This window comes from Cryptomeria japonica, chromosome 5, assembly GCF_030272615.1.
Source record: "Cryptomeria japonica chromosome 5, Sugi_1.0, whole genome shotgun sequence".
Taxonomy (NCBI): domain Eukaryota; kingdom Viridiplantae; phylum Streptophyta; class Pinopsida; order Cupressales; family Cupressaceae; genus Cryptomeria; species Cryptomeria japonica.
Genome location: NC_081409.1, coordinates 251,292,164 through 251,309,414, shown reverse-complemented (window position 1 = coordinate 251,309,414; position 17,251 = coordinate 251,292,164). Strand labels below are relative to the sequence as shown.

Sequence of the window (17,251 nt, the reverse complement as noted above, 5' to 3'; positions counted from 1 at the left end):
CGTCTTTAGGGAGGGAGTTAAGGAGTCCAACTATATAGTTGATTCCTGCTTAAGCTATAGTTGATTCCCTGGGGCCGGATGGTCCGGTTGAATGCCCTCCTTATTGATAGTTGTTGAATTATCCTTGTCATGACTATGAAATTACATACAAACATACATAAATACGTACGTACGTACATACATGCGTATAATTTTAGTTTGAACAAGTCAAACTTTGAACAGAGTAGATTTCTAAGACTTAATCGTTTAGTTAAGAAAGTATAATTTTATTTTGAACAAGTCAAATTTTGAAGGGAGGGTACTGGTCACTAATAATATATGTACCAGTGATTGTTAGGCATGATAATATACCTACTTATTTAGAGATAGAACAGCACCTTCTTATTTGATGCTTTTACAAACGCGAGCATACTCCCATACACTCCCTGACTTGCAGAGAAACCCTTTGTCTGGAGCACAATGTCTATCCTCTCTACATTTACACATCTTATCCAGTGCACATCCATCTCTCAACTCCTCCACACCTTTCCCTCCTATTCCAAACAAACCATCCGTCCAATCATTAGAAAACAGTCCCTCCGGATCAAACCTCTCCTTCACCTTCAAAAATCCTTCCAAGTTCACCGTCCGTTTGGCTAAACCTCCAAACAAGTGACCTCCAGACTTTCCCCAGTGCAGCGTTCCTCCATATTTCTCGATCAACATCTGCTCTATCTCTTGATACACATCCTTATTCCACTTGGGCGTACCCGCTTTCCTTGGTCGATAAGTTATGAGCTCCATCGTCACCTGATCCTCAGCCGGTCCCAGGTACACCTCCGACTTCTTAATAGACCTCATAGATATTATAGTTTCGTCACACATCCTTTGGGGATTCAAATCTCTTATTTTCTTTACATTCTTCACGGCTTCTGGGAAAAGAGACAGAGGCACTCTAAGTTCCACGTCAAAGGTAAAAGAGTGTTAATACGACGGTCCCAGATACACGTGGTCTCATATTTATCTAAAATTTGGGTGGGAGTACAGCTCTCATCTTTTAGTTTAGGGACTTGCTCGCATTTACCAGATGTCTGCATGCGATGATTGAAACCTACCACTGGGTAACCTGTAAAATTTTCTCCGTCATTCAAAAACCCGATGCCATTTGCCGCAGCTTGAATTGTTTGGTTTCCAATAATGTTGCAAATTGCAGGCACGTCTGCTTCTGCTTGGAGTGAATCGACTGAAAGGCAATGACAAACCAAATAAGACGATCGATATGTATTATACAGATACATTTTTGAAAGAAGATTGACAAGTTAAAACACTCACATAAATAAACCCATGTTTCAATATCAGCGACTTTGATGGGAGCGCCAACGATTGAGTTGCTGCCGTCTCCTGCAACATCAATTGAAACGCGATCGTTGGCAACAAAAACCGCCTTCCGGTGTGAAGGAAGCCAATTTATGTCGGCAAATGTGTGAGCTCTGAGGAAACTTTCCGCTTCCTTTTCTAGATCGTAATCATCTCTCACTGAGACGGAAACCGATCGTTTAAACATGGGCTGCAAGGCGAATGTTATCTCTGAAATTGCTCCCAGCGTTCCCAGAGCCAATTTCGCGGCCTTGAGATCTTCATCTGCTTCTGTTAAAGTTATGATCTTTGCACAGCCCTCGGAAGGAGACGCTGGCACCACGATTCTCATTCCCACCACATATTCATAAACTCCGCTGCCTTTCCCGGCGAAACTGCTGCCGTGGGCTCCGGTGGAAACAACGCCGGCTGCAGAAACTGTGCTGATGTAAGTCATGGCAGGCAGAGAGAGGCCATGCTTTGCAGCTGCTTCAATCACGTCACTCATCATCGTTCCGGCTTGTACAGTGATTGTCATGGCCTTTCTATTCACTTCAATGACGGAGTCATAATTTTGGGTTGAAATGATGAGCCCATCTCTCTCAACGCAGACGAGCATTGAGAGGCTGTGAGAATGTCTGCTCACCACTCTGATCGTGTGGTTGTTGTGAACAGCGTGGGCAACAGCACGGAGGAGTTGGGGCTCTGAAGTGGGCCATGCAACGCTCGTCGCCTTGCAAATCGATCGGTCCTCCCATTTGCCCTGGTAATTGAAGATTTCGCATCCATTGCTTGTGCATTGCAGGGATGGAGGAGGCAGGCACGCTTTAACTTTTGCTTCTGTGCAGAACACTGGCGGGAAATTGAAGATAAACAAAAGGAAAATGCTCAGAGTGCGGATCATCATGTTTATTTCCCACTTTCCAAATTGTAAACAAGCTGGTTATATTCCGAGGGGACTATAACAATGTGTCTATATACAAATAATGATCGTACCAGCCTTCAATTATAATAGTTTAGCAGGGGTTTGAATCATGCTGATTATAACACTACCATCATTACTTGAGAAGAATTTCAATAAATATTTATCTTAGTTTTAGTCAACCTTAATTTTGTGATTTTTGAATTAGATTATTATTAAAAATAATATGTAATGAATACTACCTTTTAGATGTGCAAAAATTTAAAAATAAAAATGAAAGTATGTCTTGAACACTCTTCTTTAACATTATTTATTGAACTAATAGTAAAATTAAATTTCAATCGTATTAAAAAATTATATTATTTTTTGTGTTTTTATTTGTCAAAATTATTTTTTGGTCAAGATTAGAGAAGTTTATTTTTGTTAAATAAAACCTATGAGAACAAAAATCATTTATCATTTGAAAAAGACACAACAAAAGTTAAAAAGACAAGGGTATGAGATTCCACCTAAGAAATACCTTAAAAAATAAGAATGAATATAGGTTTAGAAAGTACTTCAGCTTAATGAGTAGATAAAAGAATGAATATAGGTTTTAGAAAGTACTTCAAGTTGACCAGTATATAAAATGGTGTAAATTTACAAGTCTTTCCACTTCAAATATAATTTTTTTCTCAAATCGTGTGTGGAGACAAAAGGATTTTTCATGCTTAAATTATGGAAGGAATGTAGGATGATTGGAGGGGTTTATTTTGTTCAATAAAACCTACGAGACCAAAAAATCATGTGTCTTATGAGAAAATAAAGTCTTTATCCTCAATAAATGTGAATGTAACATAAAAGAAAAATGTTCTATACATTAAAATCAATAAAAACATTAATCTTTAACCTATATTTACAATTAATCTAACATTTTATTTAATAAAATAGTCAAAAATCTATTAATTTCTCCACCTAAACAAGCTCAAAGAGATTTTTTTTTGTCATTAAAATCCAAATGGATATCAAGAATAGAGAAATCCTCTCATCTCTTAACTATATTAAGGTCTCTTATTTCACAACCAATGCCAAAAGAATCACTTTTAGAGAAACAATTTATATACTTAGAAATATCATTTAAATAAATGAAACAAATAGTAGTTTCATAATAATCTAAAGAAAGGAAAAGAAAGTTATTTTATATCATCTATAATTTTTTTTTAAAAGAGGGCTAAATGCTTTTAACTTGGAGTTATGAACTCGTGAGGTTGCAAATGGGAGACCTCATCCCCAATATAACCATTCAAAACTTTCTCCTCAAGGAAGTTTGAATCTTGATGCAAAGATCGTCAACACTACAACTTAACCACCACACCATGCCAATGATATGAACTAAATCATCTGTCATAAACCACATATGAAACTAAGGATAAATAATATGTCATATAGAATATTACAAAACGTTATCTTATTCCAAGCATGTCAACAATGTTTATCCTTTTCATTATTTTTTATTTTTACAAATTTAAATACCTTTTTTGTAAAAAAAAATAGTGTTGGACAATTAGATAGATTCAACATAGCACAATTTTTTTTAGGAGTGTAGAACTCAGGATAAAAATTTTAAAATTTAAAATTTAACATTTTTTTAATTAATAATGATACTTAAAAAAAATAGTGAACAAAAGTTTTTCTTCAAATTTAGGGGTCAATATTAAATGTGTGTTGAAACATAGAAAATGGTAGGATATTTGTAAATATCTAATTACTTTAAATCAATGTCATTATTTTAAATAAATAATAGTAAAATCTTTGTTCCAATAACTAAAATTTATGCATCATGAATGAATCATTCTAAATTATAACTATTGTGATTTAAAATTGATAATAAATTAAATATGAAGAGGAAATTAATGAAATATGAAGAGGAAAGTAATGAAAAACTATTCATACACTAGATATTACTATTAGTGAATTATGATTACAAAAATGATATTTTATTATTCTATTACTATGTGTGTCATTAAATAAATGTCACTCATTAAAAAACTCTTGTTATTAAAAATGACACAATTTATTTTCTAAAATAAAATATATATATTAGAATTCAATAATAGCATGTAACAAATCACTAGTTCACATCATAATGAAAGTCTTAATGGTTTCTTTTCTCTATGTAATAGAAAGTAAAAATTGAAGTAAACTTTTTTATTTCAATATCTCAATTAGGGTTAATTCCAAATCCGAGATTTGACCTAAGCAAGCCCCTATCAACAACACTATTTACCTCCTTTGTACGTGCGTGTGATAAGGTCTAGGGACAAAAAATACAAATTGAGCAAGAGCAGACTGAGACACATAAAATTAGCTTTTACAGAGGTAGAAAAGAAAAGACAAGTTTGTTCCAAGCACCATTGTCCAACACTTTGCTAATATAACTTCAATGAAATAATCGAAACAAACTTGTGATCCCGAAAAGACATATATTGTTTGCATCAGAGCTCCTATGCAAGGATGCCCTAAGCACCATTGTCCTACATTTCTAAAACCATATTTTAGGGGAAAAATCTTCTCTATTTCCCATTTCTAGATCTATATATGGTGTCTACATATCTGATTTAAGAATGCTAATATATGTTGATTATTGTCAATTCTACATCATCTTTACTTCAAATCCTTCTCATAGTTCATTTTCAACTCAAACAAAGAAGGAACAAAATTCAATCAACGTTTATCCCTTTTCATATAATTGAGATTGAATTTATTAATTTAATTCCTCTTTGATGTAATACGTAGGAAGTGGGTTAATTTCTCGTTTACATATTTAAACTAGTGAATACCTCATCTTCACTTCACCACTACATTTTGGTTAACTTGACACTTTTTTCATATTTCTGATTTGTTATTTTTAGATCTGATTTATGATAACAAAATTTGCAAAATCTGATTGGATATCTAATTCACATGTGATTACATTACTTATTAGCTATATTTACCAAAATCATGTGTTGGATAATAGACTCTTTCATTTAATGTTTATTGCATTCATTCATACAACTTTAATGCATTGCATTTCAAAGATTTTTCCTACATTCAATTTATTTCTTAAAGCTTTCATACATATTTCATGTTTCTATATAACGATATTCTCAAAGATGTTAATGGAATGTTTAGGTCTCATAAAGGTTTGATAGATGTTTGAAATGATACCCTTTCTAATTTTAGAGATGATATTGAAATTAATCATACTTGTACATCTCGTAGAGTATCTTCTACTCATGAGAAAAGAATTAACATTCCTATCAATGATGTCTCCAATGGAGATATAACTTTGAAGAGTAATGAGGAATACTCTTCTCGAAAAGGTACTTTGTTGGAAGAGCAACAAGGTAAATATTTTTTAACCTTAGTAAATCTATCACTCTAGGTCCTCCTTATTCTCCAAGAGCTTATCTTAATCATCAACATATTTTGAGACAAGATGATGTTATGCATTTTATTAATGATTTATCCCCTAACATAACACGGTGAAGATGAATCTTTAGATGATGGGAATACTTCTCCCCAACCTAACAAAGCTAACATGAATAATGATGATAGGAATAAGAATCTCCCTACAAAGGATCTTCCTTCGTCATCTATTAATCCCTTTCGCCCTTCAAGATGTAATTACACAAAAAATTTCAATGAAGTCCATAATGAAATTCCTCTTTCACAATTGAAAACATATTATGAAGTTGGCTATGATTTGATTTCTAAACAAGGCTATAGTGGACAAGATCTTAAAAAATTAGAACAAGGAATCAGGGTCTGCATAGATCCTCCTTCACATTGCACTAGGAAAGGTGTTGGATTTCCTCCCCCTTCTTTATCAATCTTTTTACCTAATTCATCTAAGTCAAAAGACAAACAAGTTTTTTCACTGGCAAAATAATTCTTTTGGCAACTTCTAAATGATGATAGAATTTCCTTTCCTACTATCACAAATAGGAAAATGCTTGAACCAAGAGATAGCACTAAATATTATCTTTTTCATCATATAAATGGTCACATTATTGATGATTGTATACAATTCAAAAAAAATGGTAAAACATTGGATATTTTGTTTATAACAACTAAAATGAAAATCTTTCTTTCAAAACATGAAGTAGTGCATGAGCACTTCCCTTCATCTGTTATGTTGCTCCTCACTATGTGAGACTAGTAGCTTACATTTTCGGGGCTCCTTTTCACTCATGGTGGTACAATTTCATGTGCAATCATACTTGGCTAGAAACATAATAGCCTTCTTATTCTTGTCATCATTCTTGGGGGGCAAGGATAGTGTTTCAATCTTAACTATTTTCAAGGATTCACGTTTTCTTTAGTGAGTTGCATCTTTTATAGTGACTATTGAATTATTAAATAAAATGAGTCTAAGAAACCTATGAGTACAAGTAAAATATAGTCCAAGTCTATTATGTTGTGTGGACTAATCATTATTAGTTTTAACACATCGTGAATTAATTCCTAGCCATTATTTATTGTCAACACTATTTAGCATGGCATTTCACAAGTATTATTTCTTTCTCTTTCCTTTGTCTAATAGGTCGTCCACATATCAATGGATTTAAGAAATGTTCTAATTAAAAAAAAATCATCAAATGAAAGAAAATCTGATCCATGTCTCTTTAATTTAGATATAAAATATCATTTGAAATTATTAATTGCAGTTTCCCATAGAACACAAAAAGACATTTAAGAAGAGAGTATCATTGAATATTTCACTATTAAACTATCTAATATTTAAATAAAATAAGTAGAGTAAGAAAATTGAGTTCAAATCAATGAATAAATATTTCACTATTAAATTGCCTAGTATTTCAAAACACATTGTAAGACGTTATCTCCAAACGTGTTTGACAAGGCAACGCATGCAAATTTAGTCTACGCTTATCCATTCCTCAATTTGAAATATTTTCTATCCAATTTTGTATAACAAATGCTGTTTGCATTTGAATTTTAAAAAAGGCTGCCGGCCAAGAAACTCCAGTCGAATCTATTATTCTCGATTTAATTTAGATATAAAATGTGAGGTATATTATTAATTTTTTTGTAAAAATATCTTGACCTTCAAAATGTATTATTAAATTTTATTATTATAGATCATTATAGCAAGGTATGAAGAGGAATTTGTGAAGAGGTATGCACATATTAAGATGTTCATTAAATATTTATTATTATATTATTTAATATTTAAATAAAATGAGATTATTAAGATAATTGAGTTTAAGTTTTAATTTTTTAAGTGTATCACAAAAGAATATTTGAGTTTGATCTTTTTCTATGTTGAATGTAAAGTTTAAAAAAAATCAATAATATAAATAAATATCGCATTACTTTTAAAGAATAAATAATGAAATTTGATTTCAATAATATAAAAAATATTCAATATTATTTATTAATTAAGTTTTATCATTTTACTATAAAATTTATGTTCATCATCATTTCGATTTCATGAATAATTTTTTGCAATAATATAAACAAATAGAACATTATTTTTAAGAAATAGATAAATAAATATGACTCCAATAATATTGAATATATTCATTATCATTTATTAAATAAGTTTTATCTTTTCACTGTAAAATTCACAGTTTTGCCATCATTTTGATTTCATAAATTATTTTTTCAATAATATAAACAAATGACACATTATTTCCAAGGAATAAAAAGCTAAAATTTGACTCGAATAATATTGAATATATTAATTATTATTTATTAAATAATTTTTATCTTTTCACTATAACATTCATGCCTTCATTCTCATTTTGATTTCATAAATGATTTTTTTCCAATAATATAAACAAGTAGCATATAATAAGGTTAATGAATTTCCTATTTCCCTTACAAGTGTTAGACTCCTAGTCTTATCACTAATGGTAAAGTTGTTTCTCAAGATATTGTTTTGCCTCTTAATTAAGTTGTAGTCCCACCTTCTAATGGTGTTTTACCCTAAGTTGGGGTTTCTTGAGGGGTTCCCTCTTCCCCTCCACCTAGAATTTTGGATGTTGGTAATAGTTCGTTGCAATGTATTTCAGAAAAGGAAGAACTATGTAAAGGTTCATATGGTTAGTCCAAATATTGTTCAATCCTAACTTTGGTTACCTCTGAGATAAATCTACTATTTTTTCTTTGTATCACAATTTGAACCCTACCAAATTCTCACTTATCTTAATGAAAAATAAATAACACATTATTTTCAAGAAATAAAACAAATAAATTCAATCCTAATCATCTCAAATATATTCATTATTATTTATTAGATAATTTATATCCCTTCACTAAAACATTTATTTCAATAACAATCTTTTCATGAGTATGAAAACTTCTTTCAAGTTCCTTGTCTATAATTACACTCAATCAAAGTCCAATGCTTCCTCATTTATTTTAATTTTCTTGTTATATATTTCTAATTGTCTATGTTATCAACTATTTCACTCTTAGACATAATGATTGTGTGCAAAGACAAAAAATTTCATGTTTATTTGGGTCCATTTTAAGCCTCCCTTTTGGCAAAGTGGAAAATAAAATGATGATTCACATAGAAAATGGGGGAAAATGGTTGCTCCATATAGTGGCTTGCTTAAGTTGAATCTCATATTAGTGTTGCCACTTAAACCATAAACCATGAGATACATTGTATATCTTTACAAGGGCAAAGGATAAAGAAATGATAAATATTGAAATGATAATCTCTCACCATAGGTATGATACCCTCTCAAGGAATATCACACAAGGATTTGTGTGATGCTCATTAAGTCCTATAAAATGTTAGTGCATGGTTGATGTGATGCTCATGAAGTCCTATAAAATGTTAGTGCATGGTTGATGTGATTCTCATGAAGTTCTATAAAATGTTAGTGCATGGTTGCAATATGAAATACCATAACATACTTGCTCATAAATTGTTGCAGCATATTTGAATGCTTGAATAATTTTTATCCTTGAAGTTGTATATGTTTGTTCACTATTTCAAATATTCTAGATTGATTATAATTGGGTTCTTGAAGGTGTCATTTTTTAAAAATAGGAAAGGGAATTGTGTTTACATGAAACTTACACATATTCCAAACCAACTTTCTAGATAGGTTGACAAACCGATGTTGAATCACACATAACCTCTAGGACTAATAAGATTCTTAGATACTTACTAGGGGTCATGTCCAAAAACACAAATCATGGCTTTTGGGACTAGCGAGATCCTCAAATAATTACTAGAAGTTATATCCACAAGGGTTCATAAGTATAAAGTTAGAAATCTATGCTATGCTAGGTGGCTCATGAACAAATGAAGACCTCACAAGCTAGTAAAATTCCTTAGATATTCTAGATGAGCTTCACGCCAATTATATTAGACACTAATGGACAAGAAAAGCCCACTATTTGCTAGGTAATTTTGGTAAAGTGCCACCAAGGATAAATAAAAGAGTGCCATGAAAACATAAAAAAATTTGTGGTGCGTGATCAAAATGAACACATAGAGGAATGTATGCCCCCACCTTAAAGTAATTGCATATACAACTAGGTGAAACAAAATGGGCCATCCCAAATAAGTGGGTTATACTTTTGGTCATGAAGAAAACTTGTCAATGGTTAAAATAATTGTAAACCCCTTGGACGAAAAAGACCCTTTGTTCAATGGCAGTTGTAGTGATCCCTCGAACACATCCCTTCAAAAGATTACTAGGGTATGTGGAGGGGTCAATTCAAAGGCCCTATCGGCCAATTTTTGTATTAATAAAATAAAGAGTTCATTCAAAGAATCCCTTTGAATGGTTTTTGTATGATTCTTTGAATGATTTTTGTATGATTTTTTTTATAAAGAGTTTATAACTATAAAAAATAATAGTTTCATTATCATTTTCAATAGTATCTTATTGAATGGAGGGATAGGTGAATTGATAGATGAAGTGAAAGGAAAAATCTAAGGCTCATCAACAAATCCATCTTCATCATTGGGGTTGGTATCTTGGTTTAACTCTTCAAACCATTTTTCATGCATAGCATAAATAAATTTTAGAGTTCATAGATCTATGAACTAAGGTTTTTGTCTTATAGCTTGGAAAATAATTAGAGGAGAAAAAGATCTACTTTTTTTAAAATATATTTGTAATTCCTAAAACGAGAAATATTCCCTAGAATTACTAATTTAAACATCAACCACATCACAAGGAATCAAAAAGACTGCTAGTTTTTATTTTAACAAAGGAGAATTTGTCATAGTTTTCCTAGAAGCAACATGGCATAAAGACCCAATTATTAATCTCCTTTTTCTTAGCTAGAGGAAAGAATATCTAGTTTGAAAAGAAGTGATGTCAATTCATCTTTAAAAATCTATAGATTAAAATCCTCTTCAAAATAGAAAGACATGCAATGATATTTCATTATCACAATTATTATTTGTAAGATTAACGAATGGGTTTTTAAAATCGAGTCCCATGTGTTTGCCTCTTATAAATGAAAGATATCTATATAACATGGTTTTAAATGTTGGCAATGTTGTGTTCAAATTACGAATGAATTTCATACTATAATATGATTATGATAATTGATATCATTGGTGAAAAGAAGCAAAGGTGTGCGGAAACGCTTCCTACGCTAATCTTGAGAGGACGATTTTGCAAATTTCAACATAACTATCATAGAGATCACAAGAAGCAAATAGAGTAGAAATAAAACAAGAAACACATAACACAGTGATTATCGTGGGGAAAACCCATACAGGCGAAAAACCCCACACTCTAAAACCTACATAGTATATTAACAAATCAACAAGAGATTACAATACACTTGCAATGCAAGTTCTTACAAGAGCATCACCTCAACTCAAGCTCAGAGAGACTTCAGTAGCATCCTTCTAGCACCCAGCCTTGCAAACCAAAACTCCATGATCAAACTCCTCCCCAAGCCCTCCTTTTATAGTGATTTTACAACCTGGAAACCACTTGTGGTTTTACAAAACCATGGGCTTAACCACCATGCCACATGGTGCCCATTTTTGATATTTACATTTCCAAAATGGAAAAACAACCAGGTTAAAATAGTAATCCCGTCCATAATTTTGTCCCCTAGCTTAGACCCTCTTAAAAGTCACAAAATGAGTCATTAAGGCTCTAAAAATGGCCCACCTATATTCTACTATGGACAAGACTCATTTTTTAACAACTCACTAACCATTTTCCAATGCATAAACATGTGGAAAACTACCTCAAACAAATTCTGGAATTTTCCAGAAAAAGACTGCAAGGTTGAGACACATGTTTCTCAACATTCTCCCACTTGTCGAACACCTTGCAAGAGTCCGGGGATCCAAAATATCATGGACTTAATTGCTAGGGGCCGAGAGGCCCATAGACTTTGAACACCATCTGAATTTCTTTGTGCTCATGGGCTTAGTTAATGCATCAGCAACATTCACCAAAGTTTCTACCTTTTCCAGCTTCACCTTGCCATCCTCAATCATATCTCTCACAAAATGATATTGTACATCAATGTGCTTGGTCCTAGCATGAAAACTAGGGTTCTTCGCTAGGCAGATTACACTCTGACTGTCACTGTAAATTGTCACTGCACCCTGTTTGAACTCTATATCTAAAGACAATCTCTTTAGCCAGATGGCTTCCTTACAAGTATGAGTAGTTGCCATATATTCTTCCTCAGTAGTGGACAAAGCGACCACAGCCTATCGCTTTCTCATCCAACTGATTGCACCATCGAATAATGTAAACACATATGCACTGGTGGATCTTCTTCTATCAACATCACCGGCCCAATCTGAATCCACATAGCCTCTAATATCTAAGGAATGCTCATTTCCTGTTCCATGAAAACATATCAAGTACTCTGAAGTACCCCTCAAGTATCTGAAAACTCTTTTTACTACATCCCAATGTGCTCTTCCTGGATTAGACATATAATGAGAAAGAACTCCCACTGCTTGGGCAATGTCATGTCTTGTACAGACCATAGCATACATCAAACTTCCAACAGCACTCTAATATGGTACTCGACTCATCTCTTCCATCTCCAATGGGGATGTAGGACACTGTGAACTAGAAAGCTTTGTTCCCATTGTAATAGGAACACTCAATGGTCTTGAATCCTGCATATTGAATCTTTTCAAAATAGTACCAACATACTTGCTCTAGCCTAGCCAAAGCTTTCTATTTTGTCTATCTCTTACAAACTCCATTCCCAGAATGTGCCTAGCTGCACCCAAGATCTTTCATTTCAAACTTTATCGAGAGCTGAGATTTTAACTCTACAATCAAACCTTTTCCTTTGCCAATAAACAACATGTCATCGACATACAAGGCAATGACCAAGAAACGATCACCATCAGATTTAAAATATATATAGTGATCAGATTTAGATCGCACAAATCCCAAACTCAACACATATGTATCTAACTTCTGGTACCACATCCTAGGACTCTGTTTTAAACCATACAAGGATTTCTTCAACTTACAGACCAAATGACTTTTACCTTTCATCGCATAGTGCTCTGGTTGTGTCATGTAAATTTCTTCCTCCAAATCTCCATGAACGAAAGCTGTTTTCACATCCATTTGCTCGATCTCTAGATCATAGGCTGCTGCAATAGAAAGTAAAAATATAATGGATGTCATTTTGGCTACTGGAGAAAAAATCTCACCATAATCTACTCCCTCAACCTGAGAGTAACCTTTTGCAACCAAACGTGCTTTATACTTCTCAATGCTTCCATCTGAACCCATCTTCTTCTTGAACACCCATTTACAACCAACAAGCTTTCATCCTTCAGGCAATGGTACAAGGTCCCATGTTTCATTCCTCTTAAGAGCTGCCATTTCTTCATCCATGGCTATTTTCCAGGACTCTGAATCATTCATACCAAGAGCCTCTTCTACAGATCTCGGTTCATCAATGTTAGCATTCAATGCAAATATGCATCTCCAATCATCAAGAGAATACCCATACCTTTCAGGTGGTTTCCTTTGTCTAGTAGACCTTCAAGCAAGATCTAGTTCAAGTTCAGCTTCAGGTACCTCTTCTTCCTCTGATGATTCAGAACTCGTAGAGCTTTCATCAACTTCCTATCTTTCTAAGGGCCTCGATTCAACTTTTTCAGGTGTAGCAGGCAGTTGAATCACATATTTCTTTTCTTCCTTTTGTTCTAGCTGCACTGTAATAGAAGATGACTTAGTTTTTCTAAAAATAACACTTCTGGAATAAAATACCTTTTGTGCAATAGGATTCCAAAGCTTGTATCCTTTTACACCATAACTATATCCGATGAAAATACATTTAACAACTTTGTTGTCCAATTTTGTCTGCTTCTCCTTTGGCACATGAGCATATGCTTCGCAACCGAACACTCTCAGATGTCTAAGTGAAGGCTTGTAGCCCGACCATGCTTCCATTGGCGTCTTATCAACAAGAGCTGATGTAGGAGACTTGTTTATCAGGTAGCAGGCAGTGGCTACAACTTCAGCCCAGAACCTTTGTTCTAGTCCAACTCCACTTAGCATACTCCTAGCCTTCTCCATCAAGGTCCTGTTCATTCTTTCTGCAACTCCATTCTGTTGTGGAGAATATGGAGTTGTCTTCTCTCTTTTAATACCACAATCTTTACAAAATGTGTCAAAATCATTGGAGCAAAATTCACCACCATTATCAGTTCTCAAACATTTTATTTTCTTTCTAGTCTGCAACTGAACCATTGCTTTAAATTCTTTGAAACAACTGAAAACTTTAGTTTTACTCCTAAGAAAATAAACCCATGTTCTTCTACTGAAATCATCAATGAAAGAAACATAATAAACTGATCTACCAATAGAAGGAACATCAATTGGACCAAATACATCCAAATGGATTAGATCCAGGATACATGAAGACTTATGAGAACTCGAGTAAAATTGAATGCAGTTTTGTTTACCATAGATACAATGCTCACAAAAATTAAATTCAAGATTGCAATCATTCAACCCATCAACAAGGTTCTTATTTTTCAAGGTCCGTAGACCCTTCTCACCTATGTGGTCAAGTCTTTGGTGCCATAACATGGTCTTCTCTATAGGTAACTTTGATTCGGTAGACAAAGCACCCTTAGGTACCCAAAAACCATGACCATTTGTTGAAAGAGAAACCCTCTCCTTTTCCAACTGAGTAGTCTTTTTCACAATCTTATTAGAAGTACTATTGCACTCAACTGTGCATGCATCAAGCTGGTACAGTGTACCCAATCTGCTTCCTCTTGCTATCACCATAGCACCTCTTACCATTTTCACACCTGCTTCAGAAAACTGTACATGCACACCCGCATCTATTAGTTTGCTAATAGATAACAAATTCCTTACTAGTCCCAGGATATGCAAGACACCATCAAATCTTCTAATTCTACCATCAGAAAATTTCACACAAATACTTCCACGACCAACAATATCAAGTACTAAGTTATCACCCAAATACACCTTACCACCATCAAAATTTTCATACTGACTAAACTAGTTTCTATTAGGAGTCATGTGGAAAGATGCACCTGAGTCTATTAACCATGCATTGTCACCTGGACGAGTGGCCAAGGCTGCAATAAAAGCATCTCCATCTTCCTTCTCGGACTCAGAATCAAAATCTTGCTTCTTCTTCTTTTTCTTCTTTTCTTCTTTACAGTCCTTTCGGAAATGTCTGGGCTTTCCACAATTCTAGCAAATTACCTTGGACTTACCAGGAGATTTTGATCTCCCCTTATTCTTGGACTTAGAACGGCCATTCTGCTTTTCATTCTTGCCTCTTTCTTTTGGTCTTCCTCAAACACTCAGAGCCTCTTTGGCATTCAGAGAAACCTTCCTTCTCATCTCCTCAGAAAGTAGAGAACCAACAACATCCTCCATCTTCAAGACAACTGTAGTGCTCCCTATGGCCATCACAAGGCTGTCCCATGAGTCTGGCAATGAACATAGTAGGATTTGGCACCTTTCTTCTTCATCCATTGGTACCCCAACTGAGGTCAACTGAGTTACCAACATATTAAAACTTTCCAGATACTTAGAAATTCATCCACCTTCTTCCATTCTCAAGGAATGCAACTTCTTCCTCAAGAAAATTTTATTCACAAGTGATTTTGCTTGGTAGATCTCACTTAGCTTCTTCCAAAGCTTCTTCGCAGTAGATTCTTCATGGACATTAATCAGAATTGAGTCTGCAAGGCACAATCTTATGAGACCTTTATCTTTTCTATCCATTACATCATATTGTGCAGCTAAAGTTGGATCTGCGGGCCTTGACTTATTCTCATCGAGTGCATCCCATAGATCTCGATCAATCAATAGATCTTCCATCTTCAGCTTCCACATCTCAAAGTTTGTGCCAGAAAACTTCTCTACATCAATCCTCCCTGAAATGCTTGCTATCTTTTCAATCCTGCAACACAGAAATGAAAAACTCTGCACAAGCTTCCACTCAAACCTTGATTAGCTTAAAAAACCCTGTACCCAACAAATAGAACCAAAACTGGCCAGACTCTGATACCACTTGAAAGGAAGCAAAGGTGTGCGGAAATGCTTCCTACACTAATCTTGAGAGGATGATTTTGCAAATTTCAACATAACTATCACAGAGATCACAAGAAGCAAATAGAGTAGAAATAAAACAAGAAACACATAACACAGTGATTATCGTGGGGAAAACCCATACGAGTGAAAAACCCCACACTCTAAAACCTGCATAGTATATTAACAAATCAACAAGAGATTACAATACACTTGCAATGCAAGTTCTTACAAGAGCATCACCTCAACTCAAGCTCAGAGAGACTTCATTAGCATCCTTCTAGCACCCAGCCTTGCAAACCAAAACTCCATGATCAAACTCCTCCCCAAGCCCTCCTTTTATAGTGATTTTACAACCTGGAAACCACTTGTGGTTTTACAAAACCATGGGCTTAACCACCATGCCACATGGTGCCCATTTTTGATATTTACATTTCCAAAATGGAAAAACAACCAGGTTAAAATAGTAATCCCGTCCATAATTTTGTCCCCTAGCTTAGACCCTCTTAAAAGTCACAAAATGAGTCATTAAGGCTCTAAAAATGGCCCACCTATATTCTACTATGGACAAAACTCATTTTTTAACAACTCACTAACCATTTTCCAATGCATAAACATGTGGAAAACTACCTCAAACAAATTCTGGAATTTTCCAGAAAAAGACTGCAAGGTTGAGACACATGTTTCTCAACATTCTCCCACTTGTCGAACACCTTGCAAGAGTCAAGGGATCCAAAATATCATGGACTTAATTGCTAGGGGCCGAGAGGCCCATAGACTCTGAACACCATCTAAATTTCTCGGTGCTCATGGGCTTAGTTAATGCATCAGCAACATTCACCAAAATTTCTACCTTTTCCAGCTTCACCTTGCCATCCTCAATCATATCTCTCACAAAATGATATTGTACATCAATTTGCTTGGTCCTGGCATGAAAAGTACGGTTCTTCGCTAGGCAGATTGCACTCTGACTGTCACTGTAAATTGTCACTGCACTCTGTTTGAACTCTATATCTAAACACAATCTCTTTAGCCAGATGGCTTCCTTACAGGCATGAGTAGCTACCATATACTCTACCTCAGTAGTGGACAAAGCAACCACAACCTATCGCTTTCTCATCCAACTGATTGCACCACCGAATAATGTAAACACATATGCACTGGTGGATCTTCTTCTATCAACATCACCGGCCTAGTCTGAATCCACATAGCCTCGAATATCTAAGGAATGCTCATTTCCTGTTCCATGAAAACATATCGAGTACTCTGAAGTACCTTGATGGAGAAGGCTAGGAGTATGCTGAGTGGAGCTGGACTAGAACAAAAATTCTGGGCTGAAGTTGTAGCCACTGCCTGCTACCTGATAAACAGGTCTCCTACATCAGCTCTTGTTGATAAGACGCCAATGGAAGCGTGGTCGGGCCACAAACCTTCACTTAGACAC

General features: G+C 34.3%; 1 protein-coding gene across 1 annotated transcript; it reads right to left on the bottom strand.

Annotated features, from left to right (window-relative positions):
- Window positions 1–381: 381 nt before the first annotated feature.
- On the bottom strand, window positions 382–2,242 carry LOC131051435 (L-gulonolactone oxidase 5-like). The gene is made up of 3 exons (XM_059220554.1): window positions 1,312–2,242; window positions 1,064–1,222; window positions 382–911 (listed from the first exon to the last, which is right to left on the bottom strand). Exons 1-3 carry the CDS (start codon window positions 2,240–2,242, stop codon window positions 382–384), a joined length of 1,620 nt encoding a protein of 539 aa, XP_059076537.1.
- Window positions 2,243–17,251: the final 15,009 nt, after the last annotated feature.